Source organism: Amphiprion ocellaris, chromosome 14, assembly GCF_022539595.1.
Source record: "Amphiprion ocellaris isolate individual 3 ecotype Okinawa chromosome 14, ASM2253959v1, whole genome shotgun sequence".
Taxonomy (NCBI): Eukaryota; Metazoa; Chordata; class Actinopteri; family Pomacentridae; genus Amphiprion; species Amphiprion ocellaris.
Window position 1 is genome coordinate 34474616 of NC_072779.1, and position 19277 is coordinate 34493892.

The 19277-nt window shown below is 41.7% G+C and overlaps 1 protein-coding gene across 1 annotated transcript; it reads left to right on the forward strand.

Moving 5' to 3' along the window:
• Positions 1-2605: 2605 nt before the first annotated feature.
• On the forward strand, positions 2606-18319 carry serpinf2a (serpin peptidase inhibitor, clade F (alpha-2 antiplasmin, pigment epithelium derived factor), member 2a). The gene is made up of 9 exons (XM_023269475.3): positions 2606-2756; positions 5376-5444; positions 5533-5764; positions 8715-8858; positions 8955-8997; positions 11994-12139; positions 15409-15551; positions 15698-15893; positions 16846-18319. The coding sequence occupies exons 2-9, from the start codon at positions 5391-5393 to the stop codon at positions 17346-17348; spliced, it is 1461 nt and encodes a 486-aa protein (XP_023125243.2). The 5' UTR covers positions 2606-2756; positions 5376-5390; the 3' UTR covers positions 17349-18319.
• Positions 18320-19277: the final 958 nt, after the last annotated feature.

Genomic DNA, 19277 nt, shown 5'->3' on the forward strand with positions numbered 1-19277 from the left:
ACGCTCCATTTTCCCATCATTCGTGAACTAAGATCCTGAGATACTTGAACTCCTTCACTTGGGGAAGCAACTCCCCCCCAACCCCAGAGGTAGAAATCCATTGGTTTCCATCAGAGAACCATGGCCTCAGACTTGGACGTTCTGATCCACATCCCCACCACTTCACACTCGGCTGCAAACTGCTCCAGTGCTGCTGAAGGTCTGAGGAACCAACAGAACCACATCATCTGCAAAAAGCAGAGATGTGATGCTGAGGTCCCTAGACCAGACACCCTCCTCATCCTGGCTGCACCTTCAGATCCTGTCCATGAAGACCGTGAACATCGAAGACAAGGGGCAGCCCTGGAGGAGTCCAACACCCACTGGAAACGAGCCTGACTTTGTGTGAAGTACGTGGACACAGCTCTGTTTTTCAGTGCCGAAGTTAGTTTTTTTTTTGTCTGCATTTGTTCTCATTGTTTAACTCCACAAAAGAGGTGTCAACATTGTATGAGATTGATGCATATTTTAGTCTTGCAACCAAATATTTTAATATTTAGTGCATGTGTGTGACCATCACCGGCCCTCCCTGAAAGCTAAGCAGATATTCTTTATTAGAATTCCCTATTATGAGCTAGGGAAGGCAGTGCTACACCTCAGTGATGTGTGGGGGAAACAAAGACTGGACAGGACGAACAGGACGAACAGGGATAGGAACTAACAGGTGGTGCTATTGCAATTAAAGATTGTGAGGTGGTGTGTTATTCCCAACTACTAACTGCCCATCAATTAAAAAAAAAAAAAAGAAAACCAACACAAAAGAAAAAGACATTCAATAAATAAATAACGGTACTGAGCACCATAATTGTGGACGTCTTGACAGTATAGAATAGAATAGAATAGGCCAGAAGAGGATACTAGTGAAAAGAGAGAATGAGTTTAGGGTAGAGACTCTGGAGAGATTCTCAGCACATTCTGGTGGGACCCATCATTCGCTGACAATGAGACTCGGCAGTAGCTGGCGAGACCTGATCAAACATGCAAGTGTGAAGAACCCCAAAGCCCAGAACAGCAATCATGGCAAGGCAGGGCCAAGCCAACAGGGCACCCCTCCCCCCGGGCCGTAGGAGCCACAGGGTGGCACCCCAGAGAGCCACCGGGGCCCCCCAGAGAGCCACCAGGGCCACCGTAAATGACGTGGACCCGGAGAACAAGAGGGAGCAGCTACCGACAACCCCAGCACGCCAAGACCGACCCAGGCAGCCCGGGGCACGAGGACCCACCCGCCACCCAAACCCCAACGCCGCCCACCCCATAACCAGCACTGATCATTCTATAAAACAGGGACTATTTGTAATTTGTTCAAAAGCATTTGTCATAAACTGTTAAAATAGTTTTTGTAGAGTATTTCTGAGTATAAACCCTGCTCGTAGTGAGACGATGAACTGCTGTTAATGTGGGTTTACAGTCTGCTCTGAAATGTCTGATCAGTCGAGCAGAGTGGGAGGATCAGGCTTCGTTTTTCACAACATTCGACCTTCCAGCTGCCATGTTTGGTCTGAGAGCAGCTGGTAAATAAATGGTGATTCAGAGCAAGAGGATGGAGGTGAACCTTTGTGGGCGTCGAGGTCAGAACAAGACAAACAGTCGCCCACAGTTTGTGCTCAGAAACACTAAAAGCCGTCTGAAGCTCTCAGTGTGACTTCAGTTTAACTTCATTTCCTACATCAGAGTCACTTAAGTCATCCATAAAGGCTCATTTTAAACTGCTGTCATTCAGATGCTATGTTAAAACCAGCTCATGTTGTGTGTCTTTGTGGTTGTTTTGGAGCCATTTTGTGTCTTTCAGGTTACTATGTCTCCTTTAGTCAGTTTTGTCTGTTTGCGTTCATGCTATGTCTATTTTTTGTGTCGTGGTTATTTTGTTTGCCTTTAAGGTTGTTTTGTGTCTCATTGTGGTTATTTTGTGTGTTTGTGGTCATTTTGTGTTTATTTTTAGCTGTTTTGTGTCTCTTTGTGGTTGTTTTGTGTCTTTTTGTGGTTGTCTTATGTCTTTGTGGTCATTTTGTGTCTCTTTGTGGTCAATTTGTAAATCTTTGTGGTTGCTTTGTTTGTCTCTGAGGTTGTTTCGTGCGTTTTTGTGATAGTTTTGTGTCTCTTTGTGGTTGTCTTATGTGTGTTTGTGGTTGTTCCGTCTCTCTTTATGGTCATTTTATGTTTCTTTGTGGCTGTTTTGCGTCTATTTTTGGTAATTTTGTGTCTCTTTGCCATTATTTTGTGTGTCTTTGTGGTCATTTTCTGACTATCTGTTGTATTATTAAATTGGTTACCAATGGTTACCGCCATATATATAAGAAATCTAAAACTGACTGAGCGACTTGTGGTCCTTTGGGTTAGCTGACTGTCTATTTTAGAGGGAAGAGTTAAAGACAAATGATCGTGTTACAGCATCTGACAGGAGACAAATTGGTTTCAGTGAACAAATGAATGAATTCAACAGCCAACATATTCAGGTTCCAGATTCACTGATGTGTCTGTTTAAATCTAGAAAAAGCTTCACCACAGTCTGCCTCTGATTTCCTACATGGTGTCCTGATGGCAGCCATGATGGGTCCAGGGTTGATGATTAACCGTCCAGCAGGGGGAAGGTAGTCGTCCAGTCCAGCCACTGAGCTGTCCAGCCTGCAGCAGCTTGGCCAAATCTGTCTCTACTCTGATTCTACTAACTCATCTCTTCATCCCTTTTCCTCCCGCCGTCTGTCTCCACATCAGCCCAGGTGAGTTCACACCATCTTTGACTTCACTTCTTCACATCGGCCTAAGAGGGAACTTTGCAGCCAATCATTTGCTGCTGAACTACTCAGTAAAACGATTCATGACAAGTGTTTAGAGTCGTACAGATGCAGACGATCCACATGTGCAGTTTATGTCCATGAAGAAGAGTCTTATCTCCATGGTGGATTCATATAGTTAATGCAGTTCTGTGTATTCTGTGTTCTGTGTATTCAGCGTGTTGCAGCTCGGCCAAAAAAGGTTCCGAAACAGTAACCTTTAGTCCCCTAGTAAACACAGCAGCCATATTTTACACAGCACTCTGAGCACAAACCCTGACAGCTACCATTACAGAGAAAACCCACATCTACCTACAGACTGGCAGACGGCTGCACAATTAATTCAACTTTAATCACCATTTAGGCTTCCAGCAGTCCAGTGAACATGATCAGCTGTGAAGCTGAAGTTTGAAATGCTCACAGGAAACGGTCCAAGCACAAGAACAAGTTTAAATCCACCTATAAAGACCATGTCTATCAGTACCGTTTCCAATGACTCCTGTAACTCTCAGTTTTCTTTGATGGAATCATTGAAACATGAGTGTTTGTCACAAAAAATAAACAAATCAGGCTTTTTTTTTTTTTGGGTTTTTCATAGATTTATTACAAATTTCTAAGAAATATGGCAAAATCTTCTGGGTCAAACATACATACAGCAACTTAAATTATCAGTTTTGGTGATGTAGAAAGTTGTGTTAATAAAATTTTCTTCTCCTGAGTGATTCCAGTTGACTACAGTTGCTGACTCTGATCAAGTTTAAATAGAACCATTAGATCCACTCATTAGATTCAAACAGTGCAGTGGGAAAGTCTGAGGAGCTCAGCAAAGATCTGAAGAAGAAAATCATTGACTTGAACAAGTCTGAAAGTCACTTGGCCATTTCAAAGCAGCTTCAGATCCAGAATCATCTGTTTGTCAGAATAAATTCCATGGTCCAGTTGTGTTACTGCCACCATCAGGAAGAAAACACAAACTATCACTTGCTGCTGAGAGACGATTGGTCAGGATGGTCAAGAGTCAACCAAGAACCATCAGAAAGCAGGTCTGGATGAATGAGAAGCTGCTGGAACACAGCTGTCAGAGTCCACAGGGTTCTAGAGGATCCATGAAGAAGGAAGTTCTTCCTCTAGAAGCAGAACCTTAAAGCTCCACTCATCACATGGACAACGAAAAGGCCTTCTGGAGGAAAGTTCTGTGGTCAGATAGAACAAAAACTGAAGGTGAGGCCTTCAACCCCAAGAACACCAAACCTACCATCAAGCATGGTGGCGGCAGTATCATGCTCTGGGGCTTTCTAGAAGAGCTTCTGGACTGGTTTCAGACTGTATGTTGGACTGGTTCTGGACTTTCTTGGGACTGGTTTATGTTTGGTTCCAGTCTTGGTTCTCCTGGTTTTGGGTGTGATTTAAAGTTGGTTCAGGATTTATTTTACTCTGGATCTGGTCCTGGATGAGGACTAGTTTCAGACTGTCATGGATTTTATTTAGGAGTAGTTTAGGTTTGGTTTTGGACCCAATTTTATACTGGTTTTTGCCTTTTTATGACTGGTTTCAGACTGTATTCTGACTGGTTCTGAACAGTGATTGGGACTGGTTTAAGTTTGACTTTGGTCCTGGTTTTAGACCTTGTCAAGACTGGTTTAGGACTGGTTTCAGACTGTCTTGGGCGGGTCTTTTTTTAACCCCAAGGACATCAAACCTATCATCAAGCATGGAGGTGGCAGTATCATGCTCTGTGGAACTGGAGCTTTCAGCAAAGTAAATGGAATAATGAAGAAGGAGGATCACCTCCACATTCTTCAGGAAAACCTAAAACCATCAGCAGAATCTTGCACACATTTGGATGTTTCAACAAGACAATGAGCCCAAACACACATCAGACGTGGTAAAGAAATGGTTCCATCAGGCTAGAATGAAGGTTCTAGACTGGTCTCCCCAAAGTCCTGACTTAAACCCATCAAGAACCTGTGGACTGATGAAGAAACAAGTCAGAGACAGAAAGACAACAAATTTAGTTGAACTGAACCTATTATGGTGCAATTCAACTAAATGTGTCGTCTTTCTTGTCTCAGACTTGAGTCAATTAAATTGATAATATAATGACACTGCCACCTCCATGCCTGACAGTAGGTATAGTGTACAGAGGAGTCAAAGAAAAATCAGAAGATTGTTGATGGAAACCAGAACAAATGAGGTGAAAATGCCCAATAAAATGTAATCAGATTAGCATTTCTGTATGAATACTTTTGACCCAGAAGATTAATCTATGAAAGAACCAAAATGCAGGATTGTTTTTTTGTGACAATGACTCATGTCATTCAATCATTCCATCACAATAAAGACTTATAAGAGTCATTGGAAGTTCAGGACTGTCAAGATGTACGAGGTCATTTGAAGTTGGAGAAGTTAACTGTATGTTTCTTAAAGTTTTCAGTAAATCATTTAGGACGTCACTTCAGTTTCAGGTTCCCAAAATCAAACGTCCAACAGATAAGTTCTCATTAGTAGTTCTGTTATCAACACCTTTACAAATCAAATGATTGGTGTCTGTTGGTTTGTTTTCAGGTTGGTTCTTTGGAAATGAAGCTTCGTCTTCTCCTGCTGCTGCTTTGTGTCTGCCGTCTGGGACTGACTGTAAGAAGAACCGCTCGGTCTAGTAACCTACCTTCAATGATCTGATACAGCTGTGCTCTTCAGAACGCTTCTGTCCTCGTGTCTTCAGGAGGAGCCCAGTCCAGCAGCTCCTCATGTCTCCGGTACCGCGGATAAAGGAGAGGACGACTCTGATCACGACTGTAGAGGGACGTTCAGCCCTGAGCAGCACCGGGTGATAGGGGGCGCCGTCGAGCAACTGGGTTTACGGCTCCTGGAAAACCTTCCCATCAGTCCACAGCAGCCAAACGTGATCCTGTCGCCTCTCAGCCTGGCTTTGGCCCTCGCTCAGCTCACCTTAGGTTGGTCACAGTTCAGCTTTCAGCAGTTTCAGGTGAACTTTACCTGCTTTGTTTATCCATGAATGGACGGTAAGAGGCTTCGTCTCCGTCTCATAAAGAGGTGGACTACACTTTCTGCTTCACTGTACATCAGAGGGGGTTTAGGAGGCCAAAGAAGACAGTCTGTGTATTTACAACACATCATTCATAGCTAGCTTACTTCTCTACTTCTTGATCTTTCTCTGTTCTGTCACTCTTATCCCCCTCGCTAAGGCTTTGCCCAAAATTAATTTAAAAACTTCCACAAATTACCTAAAATATAGCTGTACAAAATGATAGAAGATTGCATCAGAAGACTAAAAATTCAACAACATGCCTAGAAACTTTTACAAAATTAGTTAACTGTCTCATATGACTCAAAGTGTCCAAACTGACCCCAAAAATGGTTGAAACTTCACTAAAAACTTCCCCCAATTTGGTTAAAACTGCACAAAATTACTCTAAAATCGCCCTAAAGGAGCTTGAACCAAAATTAGCAGATTAAATTATTTAAAAGTTGTCTTTAATCAATTAAAGCTGTCCAAAATTAGTTTAAAACTGTCCAAAAGTCTCAAACATTGTCCCGATGCACTAAAACTTCTACAAAATGTCTTGAAACTACAAAAACGGTAAAAACGCACCAAAAGTATCAAAATCTGCCCAAAATGGCTCAAATTTGTCCCAAAGGACCCAAATTTCTCCAGCAAAACGCAGAATTAACGATTAAAACTTGTCAAAATGAGTTAAAACTATCAAAATGGATCATATTTGTCCTTATTTTTTCCAAAACAACTTGAAAAGTGCCTAAAATCAGTTCAGAAAGTCTCCAAAATGAGTTCAAACTGTCCAAAATAATTTTAAAGCGTTCCAGAAAACTCCTGTGACAAAACTGACTTAAAACTTGCCTAAAATTAGCCAATAAACATTTACAATTTTATAAAGCCCGTAAAATATGAGTTAAAAGTATTCAAAATTACTGGAAGAGTATCTACAATGACTCAAACATTGTTCCAAAGGACTCAAATCTGATCAAAATGACTGGAAAAATGTCTAAAATGAGTTAGAACATGAACAAAATTAGCTAAAACTGGCCAGAATGATTTGAAAATTGTCCCAAAGGCATCAAACTTCTTCAAACTGACTTAAAATTTGTTTAAAATCACTTAAAAACTTCTCCAAAATGAGGTAAAACCGTAGCAAAAGTTGTCCCAGAAGACTCTTGTGACAAAAATAACTCTCTAAACCCTCTGTCTTCAGTGCTGTAAAGTCCTTCCAAAATGAGTTCAGTCCAGTCTTAAAGGAACATCAGATATTGTTTTCTGAACACTGTTCACGTTTAATCTGTGGCTGCCTCCTAACTTAACTGCTAGCTGTTAGCGTAGCCTAAGTCGCATCTAATGTCTTGATTTGAGGAGGTTTGTGTTTCTTCTTGCTCAGTTTTTCCAGGTTGTGTCTGTCCGTCAGAACAGAGTTTTGGAGTTGATCTGACTGTAGAAAGAAGTTCGTGGATCTCCAGATAGTGGTAGCCACAGGCTAAGAGGCATTTAGCTTAGCACCATCAGCAGATTAAGTTCCAGCTGCAGTGACACCAGCAGGTGGTATGGAGGCTAATCTTTGGTTCGTTGCTTTCTTCATTTCTTAATTTAACCTCTTCTTTGGAATGACCGACACAGAGACTTATCTTTTATGCGCGTGACGACTTTCACCATTGCGCTACGTTGAAAAGACCGTGTTGCTCTGTCGGCCATCATTTACTCTCTCATTCAAGTCAAGGAAACAACAATGTCTTCTTCGCTGGTAATGACAATAGAACACGAGTGCGCCCTCTACAGCAAAACTGCATACACTCAGATTTTCTTGTAAATAACCATGAAATTGAATCTAATACATATGAAACCTAACATTTCCTTTTAACCAAAAAATACAAATCCATGAATATATTAAAAAATGAATACATAAACTGATCATTCACGAAATATGTAAACCTTATAAAATGGCGCTTACAGGTTGATTATTCTGCTGTTTTTACTGTAATGGGAAAACTTTGCATGCTTATGTCAGAGCATGATTTCTGATAGAACTTTAGAACTTCTTTCCAGTCTGAGTTCTTATCCATCTGTTCACAGCTGTCATTTTGTCTCGTTTTTGTCGTTTTGTGTCTCGTTTTTGTTGTTTTGTATCTTGTTTTGTTGTTTTGTGTCTTAATGCTAGATGAACGAGTTGTCTGGTGGTCACGGCAACCTGGCCAAGAGTGAATAAAACACACCAGCTCTGGTTGGAGGTCATTAAGTGTTTCAGAAGTCTTTGTCATGGTGCCCATTGCTAGCTAAACTCCCACAATGCTCTCTGCTTTAACACGAACTGTAGTCTGAGTGACGTCAGTGTATTCAACCTGGTGGAACAATCAGGTACTACAGCTGATCTACAATAGATTTACTGACACCTATTATATAGGATCTATTTTTAATCACTTACATTATTAAAGACAGTTAATAATGGACTGTAAATCATTAACACCCATCACTACATACAAACTGTTGTTTAGTGAAGCTAGTAAGGACGAGGAAACCCCAACAGAACCATAGTTAAAGCTGGAACAGGTTAGGTTACTGGTTTTCCGTCATCACCACCCACTGGCCAACATTTCCATTTGCACCCTTCTAAACCTCAGAAGTGGTGTCCTATAAACAAAGTACAAATAAACTATGAGATGAGTTTTCAGCCATGTTGATTGAGTCTGTCCGTGTCACAACTTCTAGAACTGAGCTCAGAATAAAGGACATTGAATCCCAACATGAACTAAATGCAGCACTAAAGGCCAGAATCTCTCTGATGTTATAATGGCATGCTAACATGCTAACATGAAGTCCCGTTGAGTGCAGAGCAGAGCCTCTTGTGTTCAGAGGATTTAATAATCAGATTTTGCTGTCAGGTGCTCGTAATGAGACGGAGAACCTGCTGCTGCAGAGCCTCCACGCCCTCCGGCTGCCGTGTTTCCACCACATCCTGGGGAGCCTCGTGCCTTATTTCAGCCACTCGTCTGTGGAGGTGGCAGCAAGAATGTACCTGAAACCAGGTAGGATCTATCAGCAGGGACTGGTGCTGAGTTACAACAAGATCAGTATAAATCTGACAATGTGTTCTCTATTTTCTCTGTCCTTTACTGCCTCAGGGTTCGATGTGAAGATATCCTTTGTGGAGGACTCTCTGTCCAGGTAGAGTAAAAACCTCCTTCATGTTTCCATTAGAGAGGACTAGAGGATTCACACACACTAGAGGCTCTACTGCAGGTTGAGAAGGTGTGAAACTCATCGGCCTAAATGCTGCTCAATGTCCGGTTCTATAGTAAAAAGCTGCAGCAGAGAAATAATTATGATTCTCAAAGTGAATTCCTGGCGGCATGGCTCAGTGGGTAGAGTGGCCGTCTTGTAACTGGAGGCTTACTGGTTCAATCCCTGGCCTGGTGAGCTCATGTTGAGGTCTCCCTGAGCAAGACACTGAACCCCTAACTGCTCCTGATGGGTTGTGGTTAGCGCCTTGCATGGCAGCTTCTGCCATCAGTGTGTGAATGGGTGAATGTGATGTATAATGTAAAGCGCTTTGGGTATCGTTTCCAGTATAGTAAAGCGCTATATAAATACAGAGCATTTACCATTTACCATTCAATAGATAAAGTCTTGAACCAAATAAACTGATGGTGAAATGAAACAATAAGGACTCTAATCGACTGGTCACAGAAGAAACAACCAGCAGATTATCCAAAGATGAACCAAACGTTTCACAGAGCTCTGGTTGAACTCCACCGGCAGCCTGAATGGATTCTAGATCAACAGAAACACCTGTGGACAAACTGAACCTCAGAGGAAACACCTTCTAACTGGACAGCCTGGGTTCCATCTTTAAGATAGTTTGCAAACCATCCTACTGCATGTACAGAAAACCCAGCTGCTGTAAGATCAGTCAAAATGTCATGCTCCACAGTATCAGAGGCCTTAGAAAAGTCTAGAAAAAGAGAAAGACAACACTGTTTATTATCTAAAGCTTCTGTTATATCATCAATCATTTTCATAGTGTTTATAGTATGGTGATATTAATATGGTGTTTGTATGTGTTATGTGTAATGTCATGGGATGTGTGCAATACTGTTCTGTAATTGTTGTTGAGATGGCATTTTTTGTTGTCATTGTGGCTGTTGAGGCATTTATGGGACAGCTGTTGAGTCCAGGACAAATTTCCCCAAGTGGGACAATAAAGTATATTGTATTGTATTGAACTGTATACCCTTCAAGGCTGAAGTGGTAGTACTACTACTGACTGGGAAATCGATTGGATAGAATTAGTGGTTCTTTGACTTGTTCACTAACAAGGAGTTCAAGTACCTTAACCAGAACAGACAGTTTAGAAACAGGCCTATAATTGTTTAGAATGGTTAGATTCTGTTTGTTATCCCCCTCCTGAAAGGAGGAGATCCAACCATTCTTCCTTTGTTACCATAGAACATTGTGGGAACATTTTATAATGTATTTCTCCAAAACATTCTGAGACCGCTGCAACCAAAATGTTCAACCTCTGCTAATAATCACATCACAGGAACGTTTTATAAAACATCCTCTGAGGCCTCGATACGTCAGGAAAACATTTTTTTAAAGTTAGTTTCAGAATGTTCTTTATTTGTTTTCATAGAATGTAATTTTACAGGATCCTCCAAACATCACTAAATGTGAAAACACTTTTTTTCCTCTGTTCTGGGAACATTTGTTTATGTTCTTGTTTTCTGTTTACTCAGTAAACCACATAAACAGCAGAGAACAGTCTGCAGAGAGTTTAAGGACAGTGACAGCTGAAATGTGGGACTAAATGCAGCCGTTAGCCACTAGCCGCTAGCCACAATAGCTCAGTGCTCTGTGTTTATGCCTCTGACCACAGTCACATAAACACATTTCACCAGGTGATTACAGACGGGGAACCACAGCTGGTAAACAGCCTGAACAGTGCGGAGCCGTCTGGTAAATGGGGAACAGATGTGGCGATAAATCTACTCTGGATGTCCTGATCTGACCTCAGATCAGCCTCAGGGTCGTTTTTTACTGATTAGTGTCAGAACCAACCTCAGTCGGAGGATTTGTTTACATTTGCTGCCACACAGGTGTTATAAAAGCAGAGCGCAACTTCTGGAAGGATGATAAGGATGCTAACTTTGATTCATTTTCTTAATCAGCAGCAATAAATAATCAATTAATTTAGAACACAAATTGAGCCAGTGGACGTTAGTTTCATGGTGATGTTGCTGTTTTAGCCATGGATGCATGTTTTGGTTTGTTTTAACCACATGAACTCTGGTTGGAGATCATTAATCATCACAGAAGTCTTTGTCATGGTGCCTCTTTCCTAGCTAAACTCCCACAATGCTCTCTGTTTTAACATGAACTGCAGTCTGGAACATGTTACCAATAGATAACATGTTAACTCTATGTACCTCTGGAATATAGTAACGTTATCCTCATTGATCCCAACTTGTCTTTAAAACATCACTTCTGATTGGAGGTCATTAATTGTCACAGAAGTCTTTGTCATGGTGCCTCTTTGCTAGCTAAACTCCCATAATGCTATCTACTTGCCAACATGAACTGTAGCCTGAATGACACCTCCTCTGGTCTCTACAATATTAAACAATAAGAGGCTCCACCTGGTGGAACAACCAGGTACTACAGCTGATCTACTATAGATTTCCTGACATCATGTAGAGAGTACAGGTTCTCTACGTCTTTAGAAGCCACAGTAGGTATATTCTAACCTGCAATACTACATGTCAGATGTGTTCTACTGAGATTTTACAACAAAGTTCAGTCATGTTACATTAAAGACCAACCTAAATGCAGGAATGTGATGTACTTCTTAGTTATGCAGTTGTCAAGCACATACACTGGACTGATTTTTATAACTTTCATAAAGTTTGTGTGTATTATCTAGGAAAATGGCATTAGATTGGGACTCAAAATTAGTTGATATTAAATATTAAAAGACTCGGATCAGATCAGGGGCAAACTTCCCCATTAAATACTATAAATTATTGTCGAGGATGTTATTAAGATAAACATGAGTTTACAGTTGCAGTAAGAAAAGGAAATATTACAGGATGTTTTTCTCGCATTTCTGCTGTATCATAGATTTTTTTCTCTTCTGCTGTTGGTTGTTAATGTGATTTTTCCAGGTACAAATCCCAGCCTGTTCCTCTGGTGTCTGTGGAGGAAGTCAACCAGTGGGTGGAGAATGTCACCAATGGACACATCGCCAACTTCCTGGAGAGCATCCCGCATGATGTAGTGCTGATGCTCATGAACGCTGTACACTTCAAAGGTGAACCAACCCACCAAGTAGCACAACATTTAGGAGCACAAGGAAATTTAGAGTCATAATGCCAAATTTTAGGAGTTTTCTTAATCAATAGCTGGTAGTTACCAATCAATAATCAATAAATTATTAACATAAATGTAGTGCAGAGGATGAATTTACATTTTACACGACTACCATGATGCTACCAGTTAATTTAATCACTGCACAAGAACACAAGCTAGAAGGCATTAAAATTCACAGAAGTCTTCGTCATGGTGGCCCATTGCTAGCTAAACCCCTACAACGCTAGCTAAACCCCTACAATGCTAGCTAAACCCTGTACAATGCTAGCTAAACCCACACAATACTAGCTAGACTCCCACAGTGCTACCTAAACCCCCACAATGCTAGCTAAACCCCACCAATGCTAGCTAAAGCCCTACAATACTAAGTAAACCCCTACAACGCTAGCTAAACCCCACCAATGCTAGCTAAACCCTGTACAATGCTAGCTAAACCCCAACAATGCTAGCTAAACCCCACCAATGCTAGCTAAGCCCCACCAATGCTAACTAAGACCCAGCAATGCTAGCTAAACCCCACCAATGCTAGCTAAGCCCCATCAATGCTAGCTAAACCCCGTACAATGCTAGCTAAACCCCTACAATGTTAACTATATACCCCCACAATCAATGTTCCCTCTAAGCTGTGCGCATGCGCCATTGCGCACTGCTGACACGGTTTCCGCGCACAGAAAATCTGTGCTGCGCACAAAAAAAACCCTCCAACCTAAATTGAAAATAGTTCTGTGCTATTTTTCAATGTGAGTCAGTGGGTGACCGGTGACTGGCTGCTCCAGCCAATGATGCCATTCACATACGTATTTACGCAGCAAATCAACGTCATAGGCATGAGTCCTTCTGTGCAGCCACCGTTGTTCTAGCTAGCAGAGCGGTGTGGCCGATGTGGAGGGAAGACACGTTAATGATGCTAAATGCTGCTTATGTTGACCCTTTATAATAATGGCAAAATGAACGGGCAGTGGCACATTCCCTCACCAAGCCACAGTAAGCAAGAAAGGCGATTCTTTTTAAGATGGAATGGCTGTCGGAGTTAGGGTTGCCACCCGTCCCTTAAAATACAGAATCGTCCTTTATTTGACAATTAATTGTTGCGTCCCATATTGATTCAATACGGGACGCAGATTGTTCCGTATTTTCGTAAATGTCCCAAAACTGTATCATGAACAAAATAAAACACAGGAAATATTAAGGGCAGCCAATTTCATTTTCGTAGGACCTTTGTAGTGAGGACCCGATGCGAGGTCCAGCGGATAGACCTCAGACGTCTCTGTGTGTCCGGTCCTATAGTCCTGTCTGTGGTTGCCTGGTTACAGACGGTGCTGCTCCCGCGCGTTTAAAAATGTCTACACCCGAAACTCCACCACGTCCAAAGAAGCAAAAACATTTGCAAATGTACCGACGTGAGTCAGAAGACTGGAACCCCTGGCAGTAGGTACAGGGCAAAGTATGTTTTCTGTTGCTCATGGATTAGCTGAAGTAAGGCAGCATCAGGAGACCAACATGTAAGAAACATGAGAACAGAGAGAACCCAACCAGCAGGTCACAGTTTATCATCATCTAATCATCTCCTGAAGTAGATGTAGTAAGGGACATCAGTATCTGGTTGTTAATTTACCAGAGGATGCTTATAATCATGCTGATGTGGCCACAGACTCTACAGTATTTTAGTGACTCAATAAATGCCTAAGTTGTTTTTGTTGTTTGTTTGTTTTTTTTTTAAAAGCTTTTTAGTTTTTAATAAACATTTCTTTAATAGCCTATATGTGATCAATAAATGGCCTTTCCCTATCTAAAGAAAAACTCACTCAGAACTCTGATATGTTAACAGTACTAAATAAATCAATAAATACATGCATACACACAGAAATAAGTTAATACATTAACTGTGTTAAGATAAGATTTAGATTTAGATGAAAAAAAAGTCTGTAGAATTTCTTTGTACAGTATTCTGCATTCAGTTAAAGTTTTTGCAGAATCCAGTATTGCTCACTGGTTGGCCATTACATTTCATTAGATTGGTTTCATTGTTTAAAATGATGCCACTTATTTTCAAACAGAAACTGTGATCATAAAACAATACAAATTTTTAGTTCCATGTTAATAAAGCACTTACAGCTTTAGGTATGGCTAAATGTTTTTTTCAAAATTAAACATGCCACTCCTTGGGTGGTAGTGGCCCCGAGTTTGGTAAAGTTGGAAAGATATTCACAGATTCAGACTTCCAGCATCAACAACTCATTAGATATAGGTTGTCAAAACATAAACGATGCCTCTTTCCCATCGTTGTAAGGTAGACAATGTGCTACAAGCCCAGTTTTATCCACAGTAGCTGTCTTTCAAGCTGCGAAAATAACAATTCAATTCAATTCAATTTTATTTATATAACGCCAATTACAGTCAAATTTTCTCGAGACGCTTTACAGAACCCATATGCCTGACCCCCAGAGCAAGCCAAAAGGCGACAGTGGTGTCTATAGAGTGAACAGGGACTGTCTGCAAATTGCAAAATCGCTGCAACAGCAAAGAGAGACACAAATATTCAATAACTTCTCTCTCATACTCTGTAGTGTCACCAAAATCCCTGCAGCCTTCAACTGGCTCCTGTTGACAAAGTGTTTTAACAGAAATGTAAATGCTGTAATTTGATGCTTTTAATGAACCATGTAACTTGGATGGATGTGATGCTGGTGTGACCACAGTGCACACGTCTGATGTTGCTCACAGTGGTCCAAGGAACCGCTCAGGGACTTTGTGTGTTTGCTCAGACCCATGAAAAATTAGAGGGAACATTGCCCACAATGCTAGCTAAACCCCTACAATGCTCTCAGCTATGTAAAATCCAAGAACTCCGTCAGCATCTAAAACAGCACAACACAAAGAACGCAACAATCACAAAGCTCTGCACCAATGTGGAACTGTGAAACTAGTTACCAATACATGATATGCTAAGTCTATGTGCCACTGGAATATAAGAACGTTCTCCTAGTTGATCCCAGCTTGTCTTTAAAACATGGCTTCTGATCGGAGGTCATTAAGTGTCAGAAGTCTTTGTCATGGTGCCCGTTGCTAGCTAAATTCCCATAATGCTCTCTGCTTTCCGGAATGAACAGGCACTACGGCTACGGTTAGTTGAAGAGTGGGCATGATTACCAGTCTCATGTTGATGACAGTCCAACCAATGATTCTCTTTTACTGTTTCCTGTTTGCCAGGTGAGTGGCAGACGCGATTTGACCCATCAGTGACCTCTAAGGGAGTGTTCTACCTGGACAACCAGAACTCGGTACCAGTGGACATGATGAAGTCTGCCCAGTACCCTCTACACCTGCTGGACGACCCCGAGCTGGAAGCACAGGTAACACCGACACCTATCACTGCAGACGACGTCCACCACAGATCGAAGGACTCTTTGATTATTGCTAAAAACAAACAGACAAGTAGCAGAGATTAGTTCAATTTGTATAGCCGCTGATAAGAAGAGAATCCTTCCTTCTTGTCCAGGTTGCCAGTTTTCCATTCAAGGGAAACACCAGCTTCTTGGTCGTCCTGCCCAGAGGAAACGTGTCGTCGCTGCTTCCCAAACTGAACATCTCTGACCTCTACAGACGTCTACCTCAGGAGAAAACCATGCAGGTCAACTTACCCAAGGTGAAGCTGCAGTACCGCCAGGAGCTGCAGGAGGCGCTGACCAGCATGGGTGAGGTTACGTCTTCACGGGCTCAGGATGGTTGTCTGGAATAAACAGAACAAACACTGATTATGGTGGTAATACAGGGAGTCCTTGGTTTACGACGTCCTCGAACTGCAGCGGTATGTCGCAAGTGGATACATTTGAGTCCTCGGTTTACAATGTTCTCAAACTGTGGTGTTTCATTGCTATGTCAGAACTGGTTATGGGCGGGTCCTTGGTTCATGACGTTCTCAACCTATGCTGTTTTGTCGTTATGTTGGAACTGGCTCCGTGGAACTAGTTGGCAAGCGGAGCGGATGAATACGTTGTCTCGCGGTGCTATAAGACGGCTTTGTTTCCATTCTTCCATACGCCACCTTGGATTGTCCTACATTCACTAACTTTTTGTCCTTCATTATGGCTCCCAGGAGTCAGACTCTTCTGATGCTTGGAAGAAAAGGAAAGCCGTCTCCATGGATGTGAAATTAGTAGTAGCCTGAATAACAATTTCTGGGTTCTGGATATTCGGCCCCAATTAGTGACGAATATCCGAATATTCAGATTGTGCGACATTGGCCGACAGGGGAGATGAACGGACGAGCCGAATAATCCGTTCGTCCAATGGGGATATTCGGTTCCAGCCCTAGAAATTAGATATGATGAAACGCTCTGAACAGGGCGAAACTCCAACGAGCATCGGCATTATTAGATCAAGTGGTAAAAACAGTGGAACATACGCTGTTATCTTCTTGTAAAATGATTCATACATGATTGAGAGTTGTTGGCATTCATGACTTTTATGAAGAACTGATCGATATCGTGATGCACGTAATGGATTTGTTTACATTTTTCGTAAGAATAGAAGATGCTTTATTGTCATTATACAGTGTAAAACGAGATTGGAGTCGAGCACCCCCTTTATTGTTTCCAGTTGGCTAAAGGACAACACATGACCTTGTCCTCTGTCTGGTTGTTTCAGGCCTCGGCTCTCTGTTTTCTGCTCCAAATCTCTCGGGGATCTCTGACTTCCCCCTCAAGGTGACGGGTGTTCGCCACGCCAGTACCGTGGAGCTCAGCGAGGAAGGCGTGGAGGCGTCGGCCACCACCGCCGTCACCTCCATGCGCTCCGTCTCCCTGTTTTCCGTCAACTCGCCCTTCCTGTTCGCCCTCGTCGACGACGCCTCCCTGGCCCCCCTCTTCATGGGCATCGTCACAAACCCCGCCCCCGACCACGACCCCATGCTCCGTGACGATCCCCATGGCAACGGCAACGGCACCATGAGCGACCAACCGACGACAGACAGTGCCGGGAAAAGAGACACAGTCGGCGACCACAGTGACGGACTACACATGGAGGAAGTGGAGGACAACAGCTGGCAGCCCTGCAGCGCCCCCTCTGGTGGGAAACATGGAAATGAACTGCAGAAGAAGACGCAGGAGGACGAAACCTGCCTCAAAACAGAAGACCCTGTACCTGCCTGAGCTCCGACAGCTTCTTATTAAAGGAACAGAGCAAATTAACAGCCAACAGCAAGTTAGCTTAGCTTAGCATAAAGGCTGGAAAACACAATCCATCTGGCAGCACCTGTAGAGTCACTGACTATCAACAGAATATTCCCCAGACTGTTTCCTTTAACCCTCGTCAAATTGACCTGTTTTAAAGTTTAAAAATGTGGGAAAAAAAAGATATTTTCACAGTGAAACTTCTGATGTCCACATTTTCAACATTTTTGGGAAATTTTTGAACATTTTTTGGTGGGAAAAAAGAAATGTTCAAAAAGTTTCTTAAGAACATTCACATAAAAATCAACCAAAATCCAGCAAAATTCGCTGTATTTTGGTTGATTTTTATGTGAATGCCCTTAAAGAAAATATTCCAAGTTTTACTGATATATATGGAATCACTTTAGATAATTTTAGGATTTTTTGGGAAGAGTTTTACTCATTTTTTGAAAATGTTTAAAAGAATTTTCTTGCCAAATTTGGGGGACTTTTATAACATAAAACTTTTAAGGGAAATTTTTAAGGAATTATTGGAATTTTCTTCCTAAAGGTTTTGCTAATTTTCAGAAATTTGGGGATTTTTTTGCTGAATTTTTTGGATTTTTTCAGACAAGGAAACAATATTTTTTGGTGCCTGTAAATGAGGACAACAGGAGAGTGAAAGCAGATTCAGACACGCAGCAGAGATGTTGCTAAAAGTAGCTGAACAGAAATAAGTCCAATGCACTGCGATTCTGGTGATCAGTACTGAATCTTACATGTAGGAGTTAATTTGAAATACTTCAAACTCCAGCAGATTGATGTCTTTATCTTTTTGATTAACTTTCTGATGTGATAAAAATGTGAAAATTCCGTCTTCAGTTCCAGTTTTATCTACATTGTGATGACTATTAGGAAATAAAACACTAACAGGAGGGTGTATTAAAATACAAGCTGCTTCTTTAAATCAACTCATGTTTCCATGTACGTTTAAACAAAATGAATAATAATATGAAATTAAAATTATAGATTTTTTACAGTGTAGTTGTGGCTTAAGCCGCGATTCCACAAGCATCTACTCAGCGCGGTACGGTTCGCCACTATTGTATCTGTCTCGGCTCGTCTCGGTTTAGTTGTTTTTCCATATAGCCTCATCGTGGATGGAGTCGTCATAGCGCAGCGAGCCGAAAGTCCCTTAACGTCATTTGTGTGCGACACAAACGCAACATAACGGAGGCGATCGTTCACCTGCTGCTCGGTCTGTGGCTTTCCGTCAGATTCAAAGTAATAGAAGAGTCTTAGAAAGCTGAGAGCGACGAGTCGGAACACTGAGGAGACACACAGGAGAGTTTGGGAGGCGATGCAGCAGTATCAAGCTGAAGACAAGAGGATATGAACGAGACGACATATGAGGGTAAGCTAATGCTAGTTCGCTAGCTATCGTGTATCAGTCCTGTGAACGACCCTGTAATGGCTGCAGTTTATCGCTATTAGGTATTAAAATATGTATGCTGTGTATGTGTTTCAGGTGGCTCTCTTGTGAGACTTCATGGGATTTACCTGAAGCAGCAGCACATGAGCCTGCAGTGGCACAAGGTGTAGAGGAGGAGGACAGAGATGTACAGGATGCACTGATGCACTACGTCTCATGCAAAAGTTAGAAGTTATTCTTCTTATTATACTTCTGTTTTTCTGTCCCCGGACCACTATTGTTTTGTTTAATGCAATTCTGACAATAAACTTTTGTACCTTTTGCAGATGTGTCTATGCTATTGTTTATTTGTGAAGGTTAGCAAGATTACATGACAAATTAAACACCAAAACATTAAAACAGCTGTTTTAAGAATATTCCAGTTTGATAAATCAGTATTGCTTTGGTGTAATTCAGTCAACGGAATTATGAACCATAAAGGAGTTTGTGTTAAAACA

Bases quoted from the DNA above. Each gene is read 5' to 3' on its own strand.
- serpinf2a (XM_023269475.3), top strand. From the start codon at position 5,391: ATGAAGCTTCGTCTTCTCCTGCTGCTGCTTTGTGTCTGCCGTCTGGGA. The intron at 8,859-8,954 runs GTAGGATCTATC...TTACTGCCTCAG, and splicing joins AAGAATGTACCTGAAACCAG to GGTTCGATGTGAAGATATCC. The intron at 8,998-11,993 runs GTAGAGTAAAAA...TGATTTTTCCAG, and splicing joins GTGGAGGACTCTCTGTCCAG to GTACAAATCCCAGCCTGTTC.